General features: G+C 63.0%; 1 protein-coding gene across 1 annotated transcript; it reads left to right on the plus strand.

Annotated features, from left to right (window-relative positions):
* The first annotated feature begins 1,092 nt into the window (after window positions 1-1,092).
* NGFR (nerve growth factor receptor) lies at window positions 1,093-13,841 on the plus strand. The gene is made up of 6 exons (XM_076356980.1): window positions 1,093-1,177; window positions 4,972-5,113; window positions 9,670-10,029; window positions 11,803-12,046; window positions 12,770-12,930; window positions 13,006-13,841. Exons 1-6 carry the CDS (start codon window positions 1,130-1,132, stop codon window positions 13,305-13,307), a joined length of 1,257 nt encoding a protein of 418 aa, XP_076213095.1. The 5' UTR covers window positions 1,093-1,129; the 3' UTR covers window positions 13,308-13,841.
* Window positions 13,842-14,349: the final 508 nt, after the last annotated feature.

Consider the following 14,349-nt stretch of genomic DNA (forward strand, 5'->3'; position numbering starts at 1 on the left):
CTCCTCCGTCCCGGCCTCAGGAGCCACCCTGGGGGCCAGCAACGTGTCTGGGCCGTTTACAGCTACCCTGCCTTACCAACGCCACCAGAAAACCCACTTCATTTTTCCAGTGAGCCCCACAAAGAGCGTTTCTGGCGCTGACGCACCAGGGCGGGGGCCTCGCCGGGGCAGGGACAGGCCGTGACATTTCCAGCTGCCCCCCTGCTCACGCACAGCTTAATCCATCACCGTGGGGTCTAGGCCGGGCAGGACGCCAGGCAGCGTCGTCCTGCGAGAAGCTGGAAGCGCAGGGGCAGAGGAGAGTGGCACGCAGGGAGCAGGGAGCTTTTTAGGAACCGAAGGACGTCAATATGGGGCTTTTTTTTTTGCTGCCAAGGGTGGATTGACAAAGAGGAGCGGGCAGCTGCCACTCCGGGCACCGCAGCATCACCTGCCTGCTCCCCGCTGGGGGCTTCTCCGTGTCGCCCGGATGGCAGTGACAGACCTTAGGGTCTGGGTCCTGGGGGTGTCACCAATCCAGGCACCCGTGGGATGTTGTCCCTTGTCCCATGCAGCCGGAGGAGGTCCTGTTACCTCCTCCCAGCCCCATCCCTCCAGCCACGGCCGCTGACCTGCCCGGAGCCTCTCGCCAGGGTTGCAATATCATTAATGAACCTGTCACGGGGACGGTGGCCGGAGGAGGGCTGGAGCAAGGTGTGCAGGGACAGACAGATGGATGGACGTGGGTATTTGAGGGGATGGAGAGAGATGGATGGATGGACGGATAGACGGACAGCAGAGGAGGGTGGATGGAGATGGATGGATGGATGGATGGGCGTGAATAATTGAGGGGCTGGAGAGAGCTGGCTGGCTGGAGACTGAGCGCACCCTGAAAGTGCTTCGTGGGAGGGGGGCGGGGTCCGGGGGGGGGGTCCTGGGGGGGTCTGGGCTTTGTGTGCCGGCGGAGGAGGGTGCTGGCTCGGCCGCTCGCCGTGATGCTCCGGGGGCGGAGAGGAGGAGGAGGAGGAGGAGGAGGAGGGACTTGCAGCCCTTTTCTGGCTGCCGCCGAGGCGGCGGGCGGCAGAGGGAGGGCAGCCCGGCCGCGCACCGGCTCTCGGGGGGGTGACGGGCCCCGCCGCCCCCGCGCACCATGGCCGGGCTCCTGCCGCTGCTGCTGCTGCTGCTCCTGCTCCCGGCGGTGAGTGCGGGCCCGGCCGGGGCGTGCGGAGGGAGCGGGGGTGCAGGATCCCGGGGGGAGCGGGCGAGGAGCGCAGAGGGTCCCCGGGGTACCGGGTCTCGGAGGCACCAAGCAGGGGTGGGATGGAGGGTCCCGGCGGTACCGGGATGGAGAATCCCGGCGGCACCACGCAGGGGTATTTGGAGGGTCCCGGGGGTACCAGGCTGGCAGATGCGGGGCTCTCTGCCGTGCGGGGCTGGAGCGTCCCGGAGGCACCGGGCAGCAGGGCTGGGGGGGGGGGGGGGGAGCCGGGCGGGGGGCCCGGGGGTGCCAGGCAGAGCACTTCTGGGGGCAGAGGGAGGGAGCCCGGGGAGGTGGGTGGTGATGGGGGACCCACAGGGATGGCTTGTGCAGCCCCTCTGATCCCACTGCACCGAGCTCTGTCATCCCTTTTACCCAGGAAAAATCGGATGACAGCCCTCACTCAATAGGTGGTGGGAGAGAGAAGCTGCCAACAACCCCAGTGCCCTCATCTCCTCCCATCCCACATCCCCAAAATCTCCCTTAGACCTCCCCAGCTCCAAACTCGCTGTCCAGAGTGAAGGGCGAGACCCTCTTCCCCCCCGGTGTGAGCCCCCGGGACGGGCACAGCCTCAGCGTGTGCCCGAGACAAAACTTCGGGGCATGGGGGGCCAGGGAAGAGGGAAACACCGGGAGCAGGGCACCCGGGTGGGCACCTGGGGATGGACCCACCTACCTGGGGCAGAAACAGGGCTTTTGTCGGGGGAGGATTTGATGGGGGTCCCAGAGGTTTTGTTAAGCAGCAGGACACCTTTCGGGCAGGATATTAAAGCTGGTGCTTTAGTGGTTTCATGCAGAGACCGAGGAGGAGAGCTGTGTTTGCGGCTCTGTGCCGGAGGATCTGCTTCCCCCGTACACCCGCTGTGCCGGGCACGGGATCAGGCTGGCCAAGCTCCCCGGGGATGCTCGAGGTGGCGGGCAGGTGACAGAAAAGGCAAGAGCTGTCCCAGCCATATGGATTTAAATGATTTCACCCCAGGGAATTACCCGCCTCGGGCAGCCCCCCGCCTACTGTTGCGGGGCTGGGCTTTGGTGTCCCCCGAATCTCCGCAGCCGCCTCCCCAGGTCAGGGCTGAGCCCAGCCGCTGCCAGCCGGGGCACCCGCTGCCTTGGGGCTGGATCTGACCCCCAGGATTACACCTGCCGAGTCGGGGGTCTGGGGGGTGTGCACAGGGGCAGCCTGGCTGCTCCGCTGAGCCCTTGCCCAGGCAGGTCCAGATGTGCACCCACAGCTGTGGCCGCAGCCCCGGGGCCACCCCAAACCCCGGGCACCCCATGTTCGTTGTTCTTTACCTGTGCCGCTTGGCTGGTAGCTACGTGTGGGAAAAGGGAGAGCCCTCCCAGTCCTGCCGTGCCGAGGGTTGGCTGGACCTGCAGACCTCAGACGTGGCTTTCTCTGCTGCCCAAAGTTTGGGGATTGCTCGGGGCCAGGGGTTTGGCCTTTCCTAGACAGGGTGCTTCGCCAAGAAAGGCAGAGCCCGTCTGTCAGGCTCGCGGGTGGTTCGGATCCAGGCTTGCCGCTGGGCCCATCTCCAGCTGTAGCATCCCCTCCCTTCCCCAGTCCGATGAGAAGCGATTTTCTGTGCCAGGGCTCCGGAGCTAATGGTGCTGCGCCGAACTCCCGCTCCGCGTAGCTCCCTCCAAGGCCATCTCCTCAACCGGCGGCATCTGCTAGGACACAAAAATCCACTGACACAACTCCGAAAGCAATGAAAAGCTTACAGAGGTGTTGCTCGCACCCTCCGTCCGTGCCCCACTGCTTGGTCCAGCTGTCAAAATGCTTTATGGTGTTAATACCTGTGGCTTTGTCAACAGGAGTTGTGTTAATAACATGCACATTTCAGCGGGCTAATGCAGACCATGTGCCCCTCTTAGAAGCGTGTTAATCTTTACGGGGGTTTCAGTGCTCGAGACGGAGAACTGAAAGGGAAACGCAGGCAGAGCAGGGAGCGTGCAGCACCTGGGACTGGAAGTTGCATTTTCTACAGCATTTAGGAGTGCGGAGGGGGGGACCTGGCAGGGGGGGAGGCATCGGCCGCTCCTGGCAGCCCTATGGGGAGGGGACATGCGGCCAGAGAGGGTCCCTGGGGTCAGCTGCCGGGGGTCCGGGTTTCGCACGGAGGAAGCGGTGCGGCTGGGTCCCATCCCCGCGGGCGCACGGAGCCGCTCGCAGCTGCCTGCGGCGTGGGAGAGCTGGCCGCTGCCGGCCCCAGCTGCGCTGCCCCAGCCTTCCCAGCACTATTTATAGCCAGGCACGTTTGGCTGCTCCCCCAGCCCTGCTCATGGCTGCTGCTGCCACAACCATGGGGAGGTGGGAGGGGGGCAAACCCCTGCCCAAGCAGGGGAGACGCACTGCAAGTCGGGCCTGCAGGGGATGGAGCAGCGGGGTGAGCTCCAACCAGGTTTGCTGCAAAGCCCCACGAGCTGGATCTGTCCCCCAGGAGAGGCAAAAGCAAGCCCCTTCCTCACCCCCAAACCCATTTCCCAGCTGTCGTTTGGGGGTGCTGGGAAGTGCCCCCCCACCCCGGCCAAGCCCTTCTGCCTGCGCAGCTGAGGCCCAGCGCCGGAGCGGGCTGCCAGCCTGGGCTGGCGAAGCAGCGCCAGGGAGGAGAGCACATGGTTTCAAGCGCAGGGTAATTGGAGCACTTTGTCATTCAGATGCCTATAATTGGCGCTCCATTGTCTCAGCCGGGCCGGATGCTGCCGGATGATGCACAGCGAGTTCATAACGCCGCATTGTGCAAGGAGGCGGCCAACTGGCTGACGAGGCATCCAGATGCATGGGGAGGGGGAGCTCTGCCAAATGTTAGCTGAGCTTCTTCCCCGAAAATCAGGCTTAGTTGGATGGCAAAGGTATGGTCCAGCCCTGGAACACACCTGCCTGCGAGCAGAGGGAGCAAAAGGAGCCCTGGCAGAGCTCAGATCACCGTGAGCATCTCAGCAGCCCTGCACCCAGGCAGAGACGCTTCCCGCACCGCACAGCCCTGGCCAAGAGGTGTTTTAGGGAGCAGCCACCCTGCAAATGCTCCCAGCTCCCCAGGCTGCAAAGTGCATGTGCAGGGTGGCTCTGACCCCACCGCTCGTGGCATGTTTATTGCTTCCATATGTGACGACAGGTTTTATAAGCAGATACGTTTACTTCCATTAGACAGTAATGTTGCTGAAGCTCTCAGTGCTCCCTTTAAAGTCTTAATTTCCATCGTGGGGTCTGATTTCAGATCCCCATGTGCAGCAAGAGCGCCGTGCAGAGCTGCCACCCAAGCTCTCCAAACCCCTCCATCGGGGCAGGCAGGTCACCCCACCGCCAGCCCGTAGGCAATGCCCTGCCTTCCCCCAGGGTAGGAAGGGTTGAACCCTTCAGGATGGCAAAGCATGCTTAGAAGAGACAACTCAGATGACAGGCAAGGGCAAACAATGCTGTAACCCCACAGAAAAGCCCACGTCCCCCCCCAAAATACCCACCAGCCCAGACTGTGGAGACATGGGCTTTCCTGACCTCCCTCCAGTAGCAGCACTCGGCAGGGGATTTCTTGATGAGCGAGTTTTGCATAGGAAAGTAATTTCTCCCAAGACCTGTATTTAATCTGTGACCCCCCTTTAGTCCCGACGTGGGATGTCCACCCCAGAGCGGGACCCTACCTGGATGCAACACACTTCTCCTTGCAAGGAGGGCCCCATAACGAGGGTCATTCTCCCCCCCCCCCCCCCCCCCCCGGCTCTGTTTTCTCTCCCAGGGACCTGCCTGGGGCTCCAAGGACAAGTGCCCCACCAAGATGTACACGACTGGCGGGGAGTGCTGCAAAGCCTGCAACCTGGGAGAGGGGGTGGTGCAGCCCTGCGGGGTCAACCAGACGGTCTGCGAGCCCTGCCTGGACAGTGAGTACTCGCTCCCCTCCGCAAAGCGCCGCAAAGGGGCTGGCACGGGGTACGGGGGGGGGGGGGCTTGGGGGACCATGAGCATTAGCAGGCACTTGGGTCTCTCCACGTGCGTCCTCTTTCCCTCCTGAAGCGTTGCCTGGGCAAAATTTGTGCTGTTTGCTTCGATCTGTCCGTGCACAGCCCAAGGGTCTCGGGCACAGCCTTTGCACAGATGAGCTCCACCCCGCACGAAGCCTTCCCAGGCCACCCATCTCTGCACTGACACCAGGGTTACTTCCAGCATTTCACCAAAGCATCTGCCCTGCAAATCCCAGCCGCGGATGCAGCAGCTCCCCCCGTTTTGGGACCCGTTGGTGCCAGGCACCTTTGCAGATCCCACTTCCAGCACTGTTCCCCTCTTGATGGCTCCCTGGCTACTGGCTCGTGGCCAACATTTGCCTTCCAAAAAATTCCCCTCCCCACGCTGCTTGCACATCGATCTCCAATCCAACCACAGGGATGTCTCCCAGTGAGCCACCTGTATTTTTTTTTTTTTTTTTAAAACCTTGTAAAGACTGCAAAATTTGAGAGGGGAGAAGCAAATCACGTCGGGCCCTGAGAGAGAGGGGAACAGTTTTCTTCTGGCCAGCTCCAGGCACATTGCCTATGTCAAATGCTTCATAAATGTCGGTTGGAGATGTGTGCTGGAGACCTGCTTAAATGCTTACAGATGAAGTGGTTCAACTATTACTGTTTAAACAATGCCATGATAGGCATAAGCAATCTGCCCTTCAGATTTACTGCTGCAAACCCTTTGAAGGCCTAAGGACAAGCATTTGTAAGAAAAGCTGTGCCAGCCAAGCCCAGATTGCTCCAGGGATGTGATTTGAGAGGGGGAAGGGACAGACTATGGCTGCGGGGGAGCAAAGAGGAGGCAAAGTCCGGGGCGGGGGAGAAGCAGTCTAAGCAGAGCAGCGGCAGCACGGAGCAGGGGACAGAACAGCATCAGGGCAGTGCTAAAAATACCTCTTGCTTTCCTGCAAAATCGATGAACAGTGCTTACCCTCGCAGCGCCTGGCTGCAGGGGCTGAACCCCACCGGCTGCAACCTCGGGGCCGCTGTGCAGGATAACCCCGCCGGGCACGGCAGGCTCCCTCCCTCCCGGGCTGCGACGGGCTCAGACCCATCTTGCTGCAAGGTGCCAGGGCATCCACTGCGCCGTCCATCCCAGTGAGCCCTTCCTGCAGGGAACCTGGCTGGGGCGTCAGGCTCCAGCTCCCGGGCGTGCAGGGCTGTAAATTCAGAGGGTTGCTTTGCGTTCCTGGGGATGCTCAGATAAGCCAGTCTCCTGTAACCCCCTGCACTTTCGGGCTGGCAGATGGCTTGTCTCCCTGGTTTCTTTCTGGGAACTGAGAGGATAAAGGGAATTTCCACCATCCCTGGAGGACGTAGGGTGTGGAGTTTACGGACAGACCAGGGCCATGACCTGGGTGCAGTGCTGGAAGACATGTGCATCAGCTGGGGCGCGGGTGCAAGTGCCACTGCTCTGGTTTGCATCCCAGCTCCTCCTGCCCAGCCCCATGTTGCCCCAGGACAGGCATTTGCATTTTTGCAGGTGATTAACATCAAGCAGCAGCTCTGTTAGGTCAGGGAGCTGAGCTGGAAAGTACCAGGACAAAAGGGTTTGGGCCCTTCCTCCATCCCTGCGGGGATGAGAGCAGCCAGGAGCAAACACTGCAGCCCCAAGGCCTCTCAGCATCACACAGAGGCCAAGAACAAAACCCCAGGGCAGCGCTTTGTACCTCGCTTGGCTTTGCTGCTGATGGGCCAGCACAGCTGAGCGCTCCTGGCCTCCAGGCAACTGCTCTGGGACTGCCAGTCCCTCTCTCCATGCCTCAGTTTCCCCCACAGCCCTTCACCTGCCTCCCAGTCCAGAAGCTCACAGCCCTGCTACCCCTTGCTTGGGAATATCTACCGTGGGAGATCCCACTCACTCACCTAACTGCACAGCAGCGCGGTGCACGCCCCAGGGCAGGATCAGGCAGCTATCATAAGAAGCAGCACCAAGAGGGCAACCCACCTCCCTCACCGCCTCAAAGACAGAAGCAGCAGACAAGCTGGAGAACCACAACCAGGGCAAAGCTTCTGCAAACCCTCCTGCTTTATACGCCCAGCCCTGCCCCAGCTGTAGCCTTTCATTCATTCATTAATGGCAGCATGGACTAATCCCCAGAAGCTCATCAGCTGGGAGCTGCTGGGTAGGGGTGACCATGGGGTGACTCACGGGTGCAGGTGCTGCAAGGGGGGCAAATGTTTCCCCCAGCTCTTCTCTGAGCCCAGAGTGGGATTTCGGGGTGGGGAGAGAAGGAGACCTGCAAACCCCATTGTCAGCCCTTGCCGGGATGGGGAGAGGGTCCTTTTGGATCTGGGCTCGCACCGGATCCCGCTGCCGCAGGCGCTGGGCAGGTGCAGGCAGCCCTGGTCCCGGCAAAGCGCTCTGCCTGCCAAGCGTGAGCCGGCGGGGAGGAATGCGGGCACGGCCCTGGGCTGCCGAGATCCCCACCTCCACCCCGGGCTGCCTCCGAGCTCTTGCCTTGGATGTCTTCCCGATTCACCAGCCAAATTGTTTTGCAAAAATTTGCTACAACAAAAGCACCACCCCTGCCAAAGCCCACGGGGGCTGAGGGGCCAGAGGAGATGGTCCCTGCATTAGCCCAGATGGCCACTTGCCTTTTTTATTAGAATTTTCCTTCTCCCCCCCCCCCCTTGCCAGCCACCCCTGATTGCTGTCTCATGATTTATTTATCCTCCTCGCCAGCCTCCATCGCTGCGGGCGGGAAGGAGGGGGCCCCGTTTGAATCTCAGCTGTAATTGCTCAGCTCAGATACCTTGCTGCCACTGAAAATGTGCCCACTCAGCCGTATGCCTTTCCTGGCCACTTCCCCGCTCTAATGGTGCCTATCAATAATTCAGAATAATGCAAAGGATGAGCCCAGGTTAATGGGAACTGCGCACGCTGGCGGCCGACCCGGTGCTGCTCCGGCTCTGCTCGCTCGGCCGGGCAGCGGGGCAGGGACTGCTCACCCAGCCCGGGGCAGAGCCAAGGCAGCGGCTTGGGGCCGGCAGCAGCAGAGCAGGTTCGTCCCTGGGGTCCTGCAGTTCCAGGGAGGGCATGGGGACGGCCCCGAGAGAGGAGCAGGACACCCAAGGGGGTGCCTGCCCACCCACAGGCATGGGGCAGGGGGAGATGGTTGGGGGGCTGGAAATGTCATGGCTGTCGCTGCTCAGGGTTCGCCCTGAGCCACGGTGGGAAAGCAGCTGCTGAGGCTGGGATGGCACTTCCATCCCTCTAACCCTGTCCATCACCAGGGACTCGGGGCTCTTCATTCCCCTTTATCTTGAAAGCAGCCAAAAATTAAGCACCAGAACAGCTCTGCCCTGAGCCTGTCCATGGCTCAGTCTCCTCTTGGCCACCCAGGGAAGCTGGAGGCCACTGAGGGTGGGAATTACCGTCTCCCACAATCATCCTCGGAGACAGGCAGGTAATTAAAGGTTAGCACGTGGCTGGATTGACTTCCCAAGGAGCAGGGCTAGCAGAGAGATTGTGCTTGATCTCCCCAACACCTTCTCCATCAAGGAGGCTGGACTTTCCCCTGGTGTTTCGGACGAGGGAAGACAGGGCATTGCAGCAGCGCGGGCTCTGGGGAGATCGATGGGAGGCAGCCGACGTAGGGACAGCAGCTGTGCCCTCCAGGATGGGAGCTGACCCGTTTTCCCGGGCTAAAAATATCTTCAAACACCTTTGGGAGCGGGCAGGGGGAGGGAGGGGGCACGGGGGCGGCTTGCCTGGCTGCACGAGGAGGATTGATTTCCCCCGCAGAGTCAGTCCTGCAGGATGAAACCGGAGAGCAAGCCCTGGGGATCAGAGGAGAGTCAGCAATTAGTGTTGTAACCTCCTGTTCACATCACGCCCCGCATCTCCCGGCCTCCCCGAGCCCAGCGGGGACACGCGGCCGAGGAGGGGGGCACAGGGCGGCGATGCCCTGAGGGACCCCCTGGGCAGGATGCAGAGGAGAAAGTGTTTGGGATGCTGGGGAGCAGCGATGGCTGTAGGATGCCCACGGGGACCATCTAGAGGTTGAAAATGTGGACGGTGCTCCAGCTGGGGACAAGGATGCTCGCCCAGGGACACGAGCACCAAGCGCTGGGATGGGCACGTTGAGGGCGGGATCCAGCCCTGCCCAGGCTGCAGGAGCTCAAAGGCTGGATCCCTGCTGAGCTGGGGAATTGCTGCAGAAAGGGTGCAGCCGTTAACGGGGAGCGGAGCCTGCAGGCTGGGGGATGCTCGATGGTGTTGGGCGGCTGCAGGGGGAGACGCCTCCACCTCTGGCCCGGAGGTGGGGGAAAATGGTGAAAGGGGAGACGGTCCCAGCCAGCAGCTGCTGCACAAGCCCATCTCCCCAGCCCGGCACCATTTGGTGATGGGACGAAGCCAGCGCCGGGGAGCAAGGTGGCCACGGGGATGGGGACGCCATGCTGGGACCCAGCTCACCTCACCCTCTGTCCCCTGCCAGGCATCACCTACTCGGACACGGTGAGCGCCACGGAGCCGTGCAAGCCCTGCACACAGTGCGTGGGGTTGCAGAGCATGTCTGCGCCCTGCGTGGAGTCAGACGACGCCGTGTGCCGCTGTGCCTACGGCTACTACCAGGACGAGCCGAGCGGGAGCTGCAGGGAGTGCCGGGTGTGCGAGGTGGGCTTCGGCCTCATGTTCCCCTGCCAGGACTCGCAGGACACGGTCTGCGAGGAGTGTCCCGAGGGCACCTTCTCCAGCGAAGCCAACTTCGTGGACCCCTGCCTGCCCTGCACCACCTGCGAGGAGAACGAGGTGATGGTGAAGGAGTGCACGGCCATCTCAGATGCCGAATGCAGAGGTAACGCTGCCTTTTCCAGGGCGAGACGTTGCAGAGGGGAGAGCTGGGTTCACCAGGTCTTCTGTAGTGCTCCCTGCCTCAGTTTCCCATTGCACCACAGCAATGGGGAGGCAGGGGCGTGTCCCTGGGCTTGGAGGAGAGGACCCTGGTGTCCAGCTGAGACCCCCAGCCCTTGGGCATTGCAGCGTGTAGCTTCCTACCACATAGCACTTGCTGTGAGCCCTCGTCTCCCTTGCAAATGCCCAGCCCCAGGGTCTGCCCAGCCCTTTCCAGGGGCTTCCTTAGTCGAGCTTCTGGCAGGACACTTCCATGGGTGCAGGCACTCTGCTGGGTGGCTTTTGGTGTCCAGGAACAGCGAGCGGAGCCAAGAGGTTCACCAGTCTTGGATGCTATGCTCGCTGCCACCCGAGCCTTTATCAGGAGGGAACTTGGCAGCCAATGGGTTTCTGATGGGAATTAACTGCCCTGAAGAGCCGGGGAACAGCCGGCCCCGCAGCCCAGGAGGGTTCGGTGCCCAGGGGAAGGGGGAGAGCATCATTCACCGGCAGCAGCCCGCCGCCGTGCCAGCCTGCACCCCGCTGCTGTGCAGAGCCCCGGGAAGGAGCAATAGAGCTGCTTCGGCTGGGGACGCCCCGGTTGCTCCTTGGCAGTAGCAGCGTGGTTCCCTGCCCTGAGCCCGGCCGGGGAGAAAAGAGCTTTGTCCCGGCCGCCACTGATTCACAGCGCGGGGGCAGCCGGCGCAGCTCCCTTGAAAGGGTCGAGTAAATGGAGCCATAAGTCAAGGAGCACAGGGCCAGCTTTGTTAGCCGGCAGCGGGGCCCTGCCGGAAACAGCCCTGATGGCCACCGAAGCGCCGCTCCAAAAGGGCAGCGAGGTCTGGCCGGGGGCCACGGTCGGGAGGGCCGGCAGGGCGAGATGCCAGCTCCCCGCCGTGGCACCCGCTCCATCCTCGCCGGGCTGGCAGACGTGGCACAGCCCCACGGGGCTCGCTGCCAGCAGGCACAGGACAAGCCCCTGGAGAGGGGGGGGGGGGGGGGGCTTGGGAGGGAGCCAGCACCCAGGGGAGGGGATGGGGCAGCCGCAGGTGAGAGCGTTTCCCTGGGGCAAGACAAGACATATCCACTTGCTCTGCGGGACACGCCTGGGTGTGGTGGGAACAGGGTCACTCCCAAACGGGGCCGGGCTGGTGGGGTGCACGGCTGCAGGCAGGGGCCGGGAAAGGGGCAAATCCGGGCTCTGGTGCTGCTGGCAGCAGATGACCCCGGCTCTGTGCGAGCTGCGGAGGCAGCTGGGTTGCCTTACATGGGTCCCGGTACAGATGTGCGGTGGATGGGAGGCAGCTGGGGCCGCGTCCCTGGGCTTCGGTACCAGCGATGGGAGCCCAGGGCTCAGTCTGCAGCTTGCACATCGGGGGAAGAGCTGCAGGATTCGAGCAAACCCAGTGCTGGGAAAGAAGAGCTTACAAAGCCATGTCCGTGTCCAGCCATGAGCCGGCACCATCAGCCATTTGGGGCAGGGGATGGCTTCAGCTTGTCCTGGGGACCAGGGAGGCCGGTGCTGACTGGGGCCAGGGGACAAGGTGGTTTGCAAGGACAAGCCTGAGAACAAGGGGATGGGGCAGAGCTGTCACCTCTGCAAGCCCCACAGCCTTTGGAAGAAGATCCCTGCAGAGATCGTTGTCCCTTCACCAGTTCACCTGCCACAGCCCGTTACAAGGCATGGCTGGAGGCATGGCTAATTATTCTCATTTCTTTTCCCCTGTCTGCCTGGCAGACCTCCACCCTCGCTGGACAACACACACGCCGTCTCTGGTGGTCTCTGACAGCCCCGAGCCCATCACCAGGGACCCCTTCAACACCGAAGTGATGCCCAGCACCGTGGCAGACACTGTCACCACCGTCATGGGCAGCTCGCAGCCCGTTGTGAGCCGCGGCACCGCCGACAACCTCATCCCCGTCTACTGCTCCATCCTGGCAGCCGTGGTGGTGGGGCTGGTGGCCTACATCGCTTTCAAAAGGTGGGGGACCAAGGCAGCACCGTGGGATCATGGCAGAGGATTTGGGTAGTGGGAAACAGGCTGTGACCTACCCCTTGGAGGTCCCGCAGCTGGAGCTGTCACCAACAAGGGAGGGAAGGGACCAGGCTGGGTGGATAGGAGGTGGATTTCCAAAAATGCATGAGAAATCAGGCAGTTGAGGGGTGAAAGAGGGAGATGGCAGCAGGGTGGGGGTGCAGGGTGGGGGAGCCCTCATTGCAACCCCCCCCACCCGGCCCCTGCTCGTTCTGGCACGCCGCGGGCGGCCGTCGTGGCCGATCACGCTCAGCGGCTCATCCCTGGCGTGCTGGGTTTGCACCTGGCCGCGGGCAGGCCAGGGCTGGCTCGGTGGCTCCCCGGGCACCCCAGGCTGGAGGTACCCCGAGGGTGGTGGGGGACCCACAGGCAGCCCCGGGACCCCTGCGTGCTCCAGCAGCACAGCTGCATTTTTGCAGCAGATCCATGCAGAAGGGAGCCCTGCCCTGGTCCCTTGCAAAGCTCGGGTGCTCAGCACCCACTCAGCACCTGCAAATGACGATTTAAACCGATCCAGCCACTGTGCTGGAGAGGTTGAGCCAGAGGCTGTAGGAGAAACGCTTCTCCCTGGGAAAAGTGGTCCCAAGAAAGGGGGGCAAAGCAACAAACCTGCTTCCAGCCTGGGGGACGTTGCCACTGGCTGTCACCTCCCCGCTCCTCTCCCTGCAGGTGGAACAACTGCAAACAGAACAAGCAAGGGGCCAACAACCGCCCGGTGAACCAGACGCCTTCGCCGGAGGGGGAGAAGCTGCACAGCGACAGCGGCATCTCGGTGGACAGCCAGAGCCTGCACGACCAGCAGCCACCCAGCCAGAGCACCCAGGGGCCAGGTAGGGCGAACCCGGTGCTGCAGGGTGGGCAAGGGCACCCCGGGGATGGACTTAACGCTGCTTCGTCCTTCCCAGCGCCCAAGGGAGATGGGAACCTCTACGCCAACCTGCCGCCCAGCAAGCAGGAGGAGGTGGAGAAGCTGCTGGGCAGCTCCACGGAGGAAACGTGGAGGCAGCTGGCTGGGGAGCTGGGCTACAAAGAGGACCTCATAGACTCCTTCACCCGGGAGGAATCGCCCGCCCGGGCTCTCCTGGCTGACTGGTCCTCCAAGGAGACGGCCACCCTCGACGCCCTGCTTGCCGCCCTGCGCAAGATCCAGCGCGGGGACATCGCCGAGAGCTTGTACAGCGAGTCCACCGCCACCTCTCCCGTCTGAAGGGTGGCCCGGGGCAGCCCCGCGGGGTCCCCTTCCCCTTTCGCCCCCTCGCCCCTCCCCTCCCCGGCACCGAGAGCCCTGGAGAGGAGGGTGGGAAGGAAGCGGGGGCTCCCCGGGCCCCCCCAATTTACTGTCCTGTATGCACTGAGCTCCTGTTTTCGGTATCGCCCCCTCCCAACGCCGCCTCCCCCAGGCAGCCCGTAAGCGGGTCGGGTGCGGGCCTCAGTCCCGCCCGACGCCCAAAGCCCGTCTGCCGCCAGAGCATCCTCTGCAGCCCCGTGAGGCTGGACGGACGGACGCAGGAATGAGCACCACGCTCTCAGCCCTCTCCTCTCTCCCCTTCCAGCCCCTTCTCCTTCCTCCCTGGGGCTCCAGTTCTCCCCTTCCTCCTGCCCTTCCTCCTTGGCCCACCCTGCCGCTATCTCCTGCTCCCCTCCAATGCCCTGAAATCCAGCTGCTTTCCCCAAACCGCAGGCGAAGGGCAGGGCTGGGACGGGCATGGAGAGATCTGGAGCTGCTGTACCAGGATTTGGGAAGGGGTCTGGTCCTATGGCCGGGCTGTGCTACGGGGGGGTGGGCTGGGGGAAAGGACTTGGCTTCCAGCAGCCCAACCTACACTGTGAAATTTGGGGGGCACAGCCCCCACGCATGCTCTGCAGGGCTGCCAGTGTTTGGTCTCGGTGAGGAGCGGCGGGGACCACCCCAACGTCGGGGACCAGGGGTCTGGGTGCCACTGCCTCCCCGGTGCTGGAGCTCCGCGAGGGGATACACCGAAGGTCTAAAGGGCTAAAAAAGTGCCTGCCTGTGGTGGGGACGTGACGAAAGGGCTCTGCTCATCCTTCCCCTGGCACCAGCCCCGGCGTCCCCGCGCTGCACCGACCCAGGAGCAAAGCCACCCTGCCGCAATTGCACTGTCCCCCCTCACCCGCAGACCCGGCCGGGGCTGGCGGTCCCGACCCCCTGCTTGTAAGGGCTCCTTCTCCTCCAGCGCTGTGAAGGGGGCTCAGAAACGCCCCTGCCCACTCCCCTGCAGGCCCTTTGC

The sequence above is a fragment of the Aptenodytes patagonicus genome, chromosome 20 (assembly GCF_965638725.1).
Source record: "Aptenodytes patagonicus chromosome 20, bAptPat1.pri.cur, whole genome shotgun sequence".
Taxonomy (NCBI): Eukaryota; Metazoa; Chordata; class Aves; order Sphenisciformes; family Spheniscidae; genus Aptenodytes; species Aptenodytes patagonicus.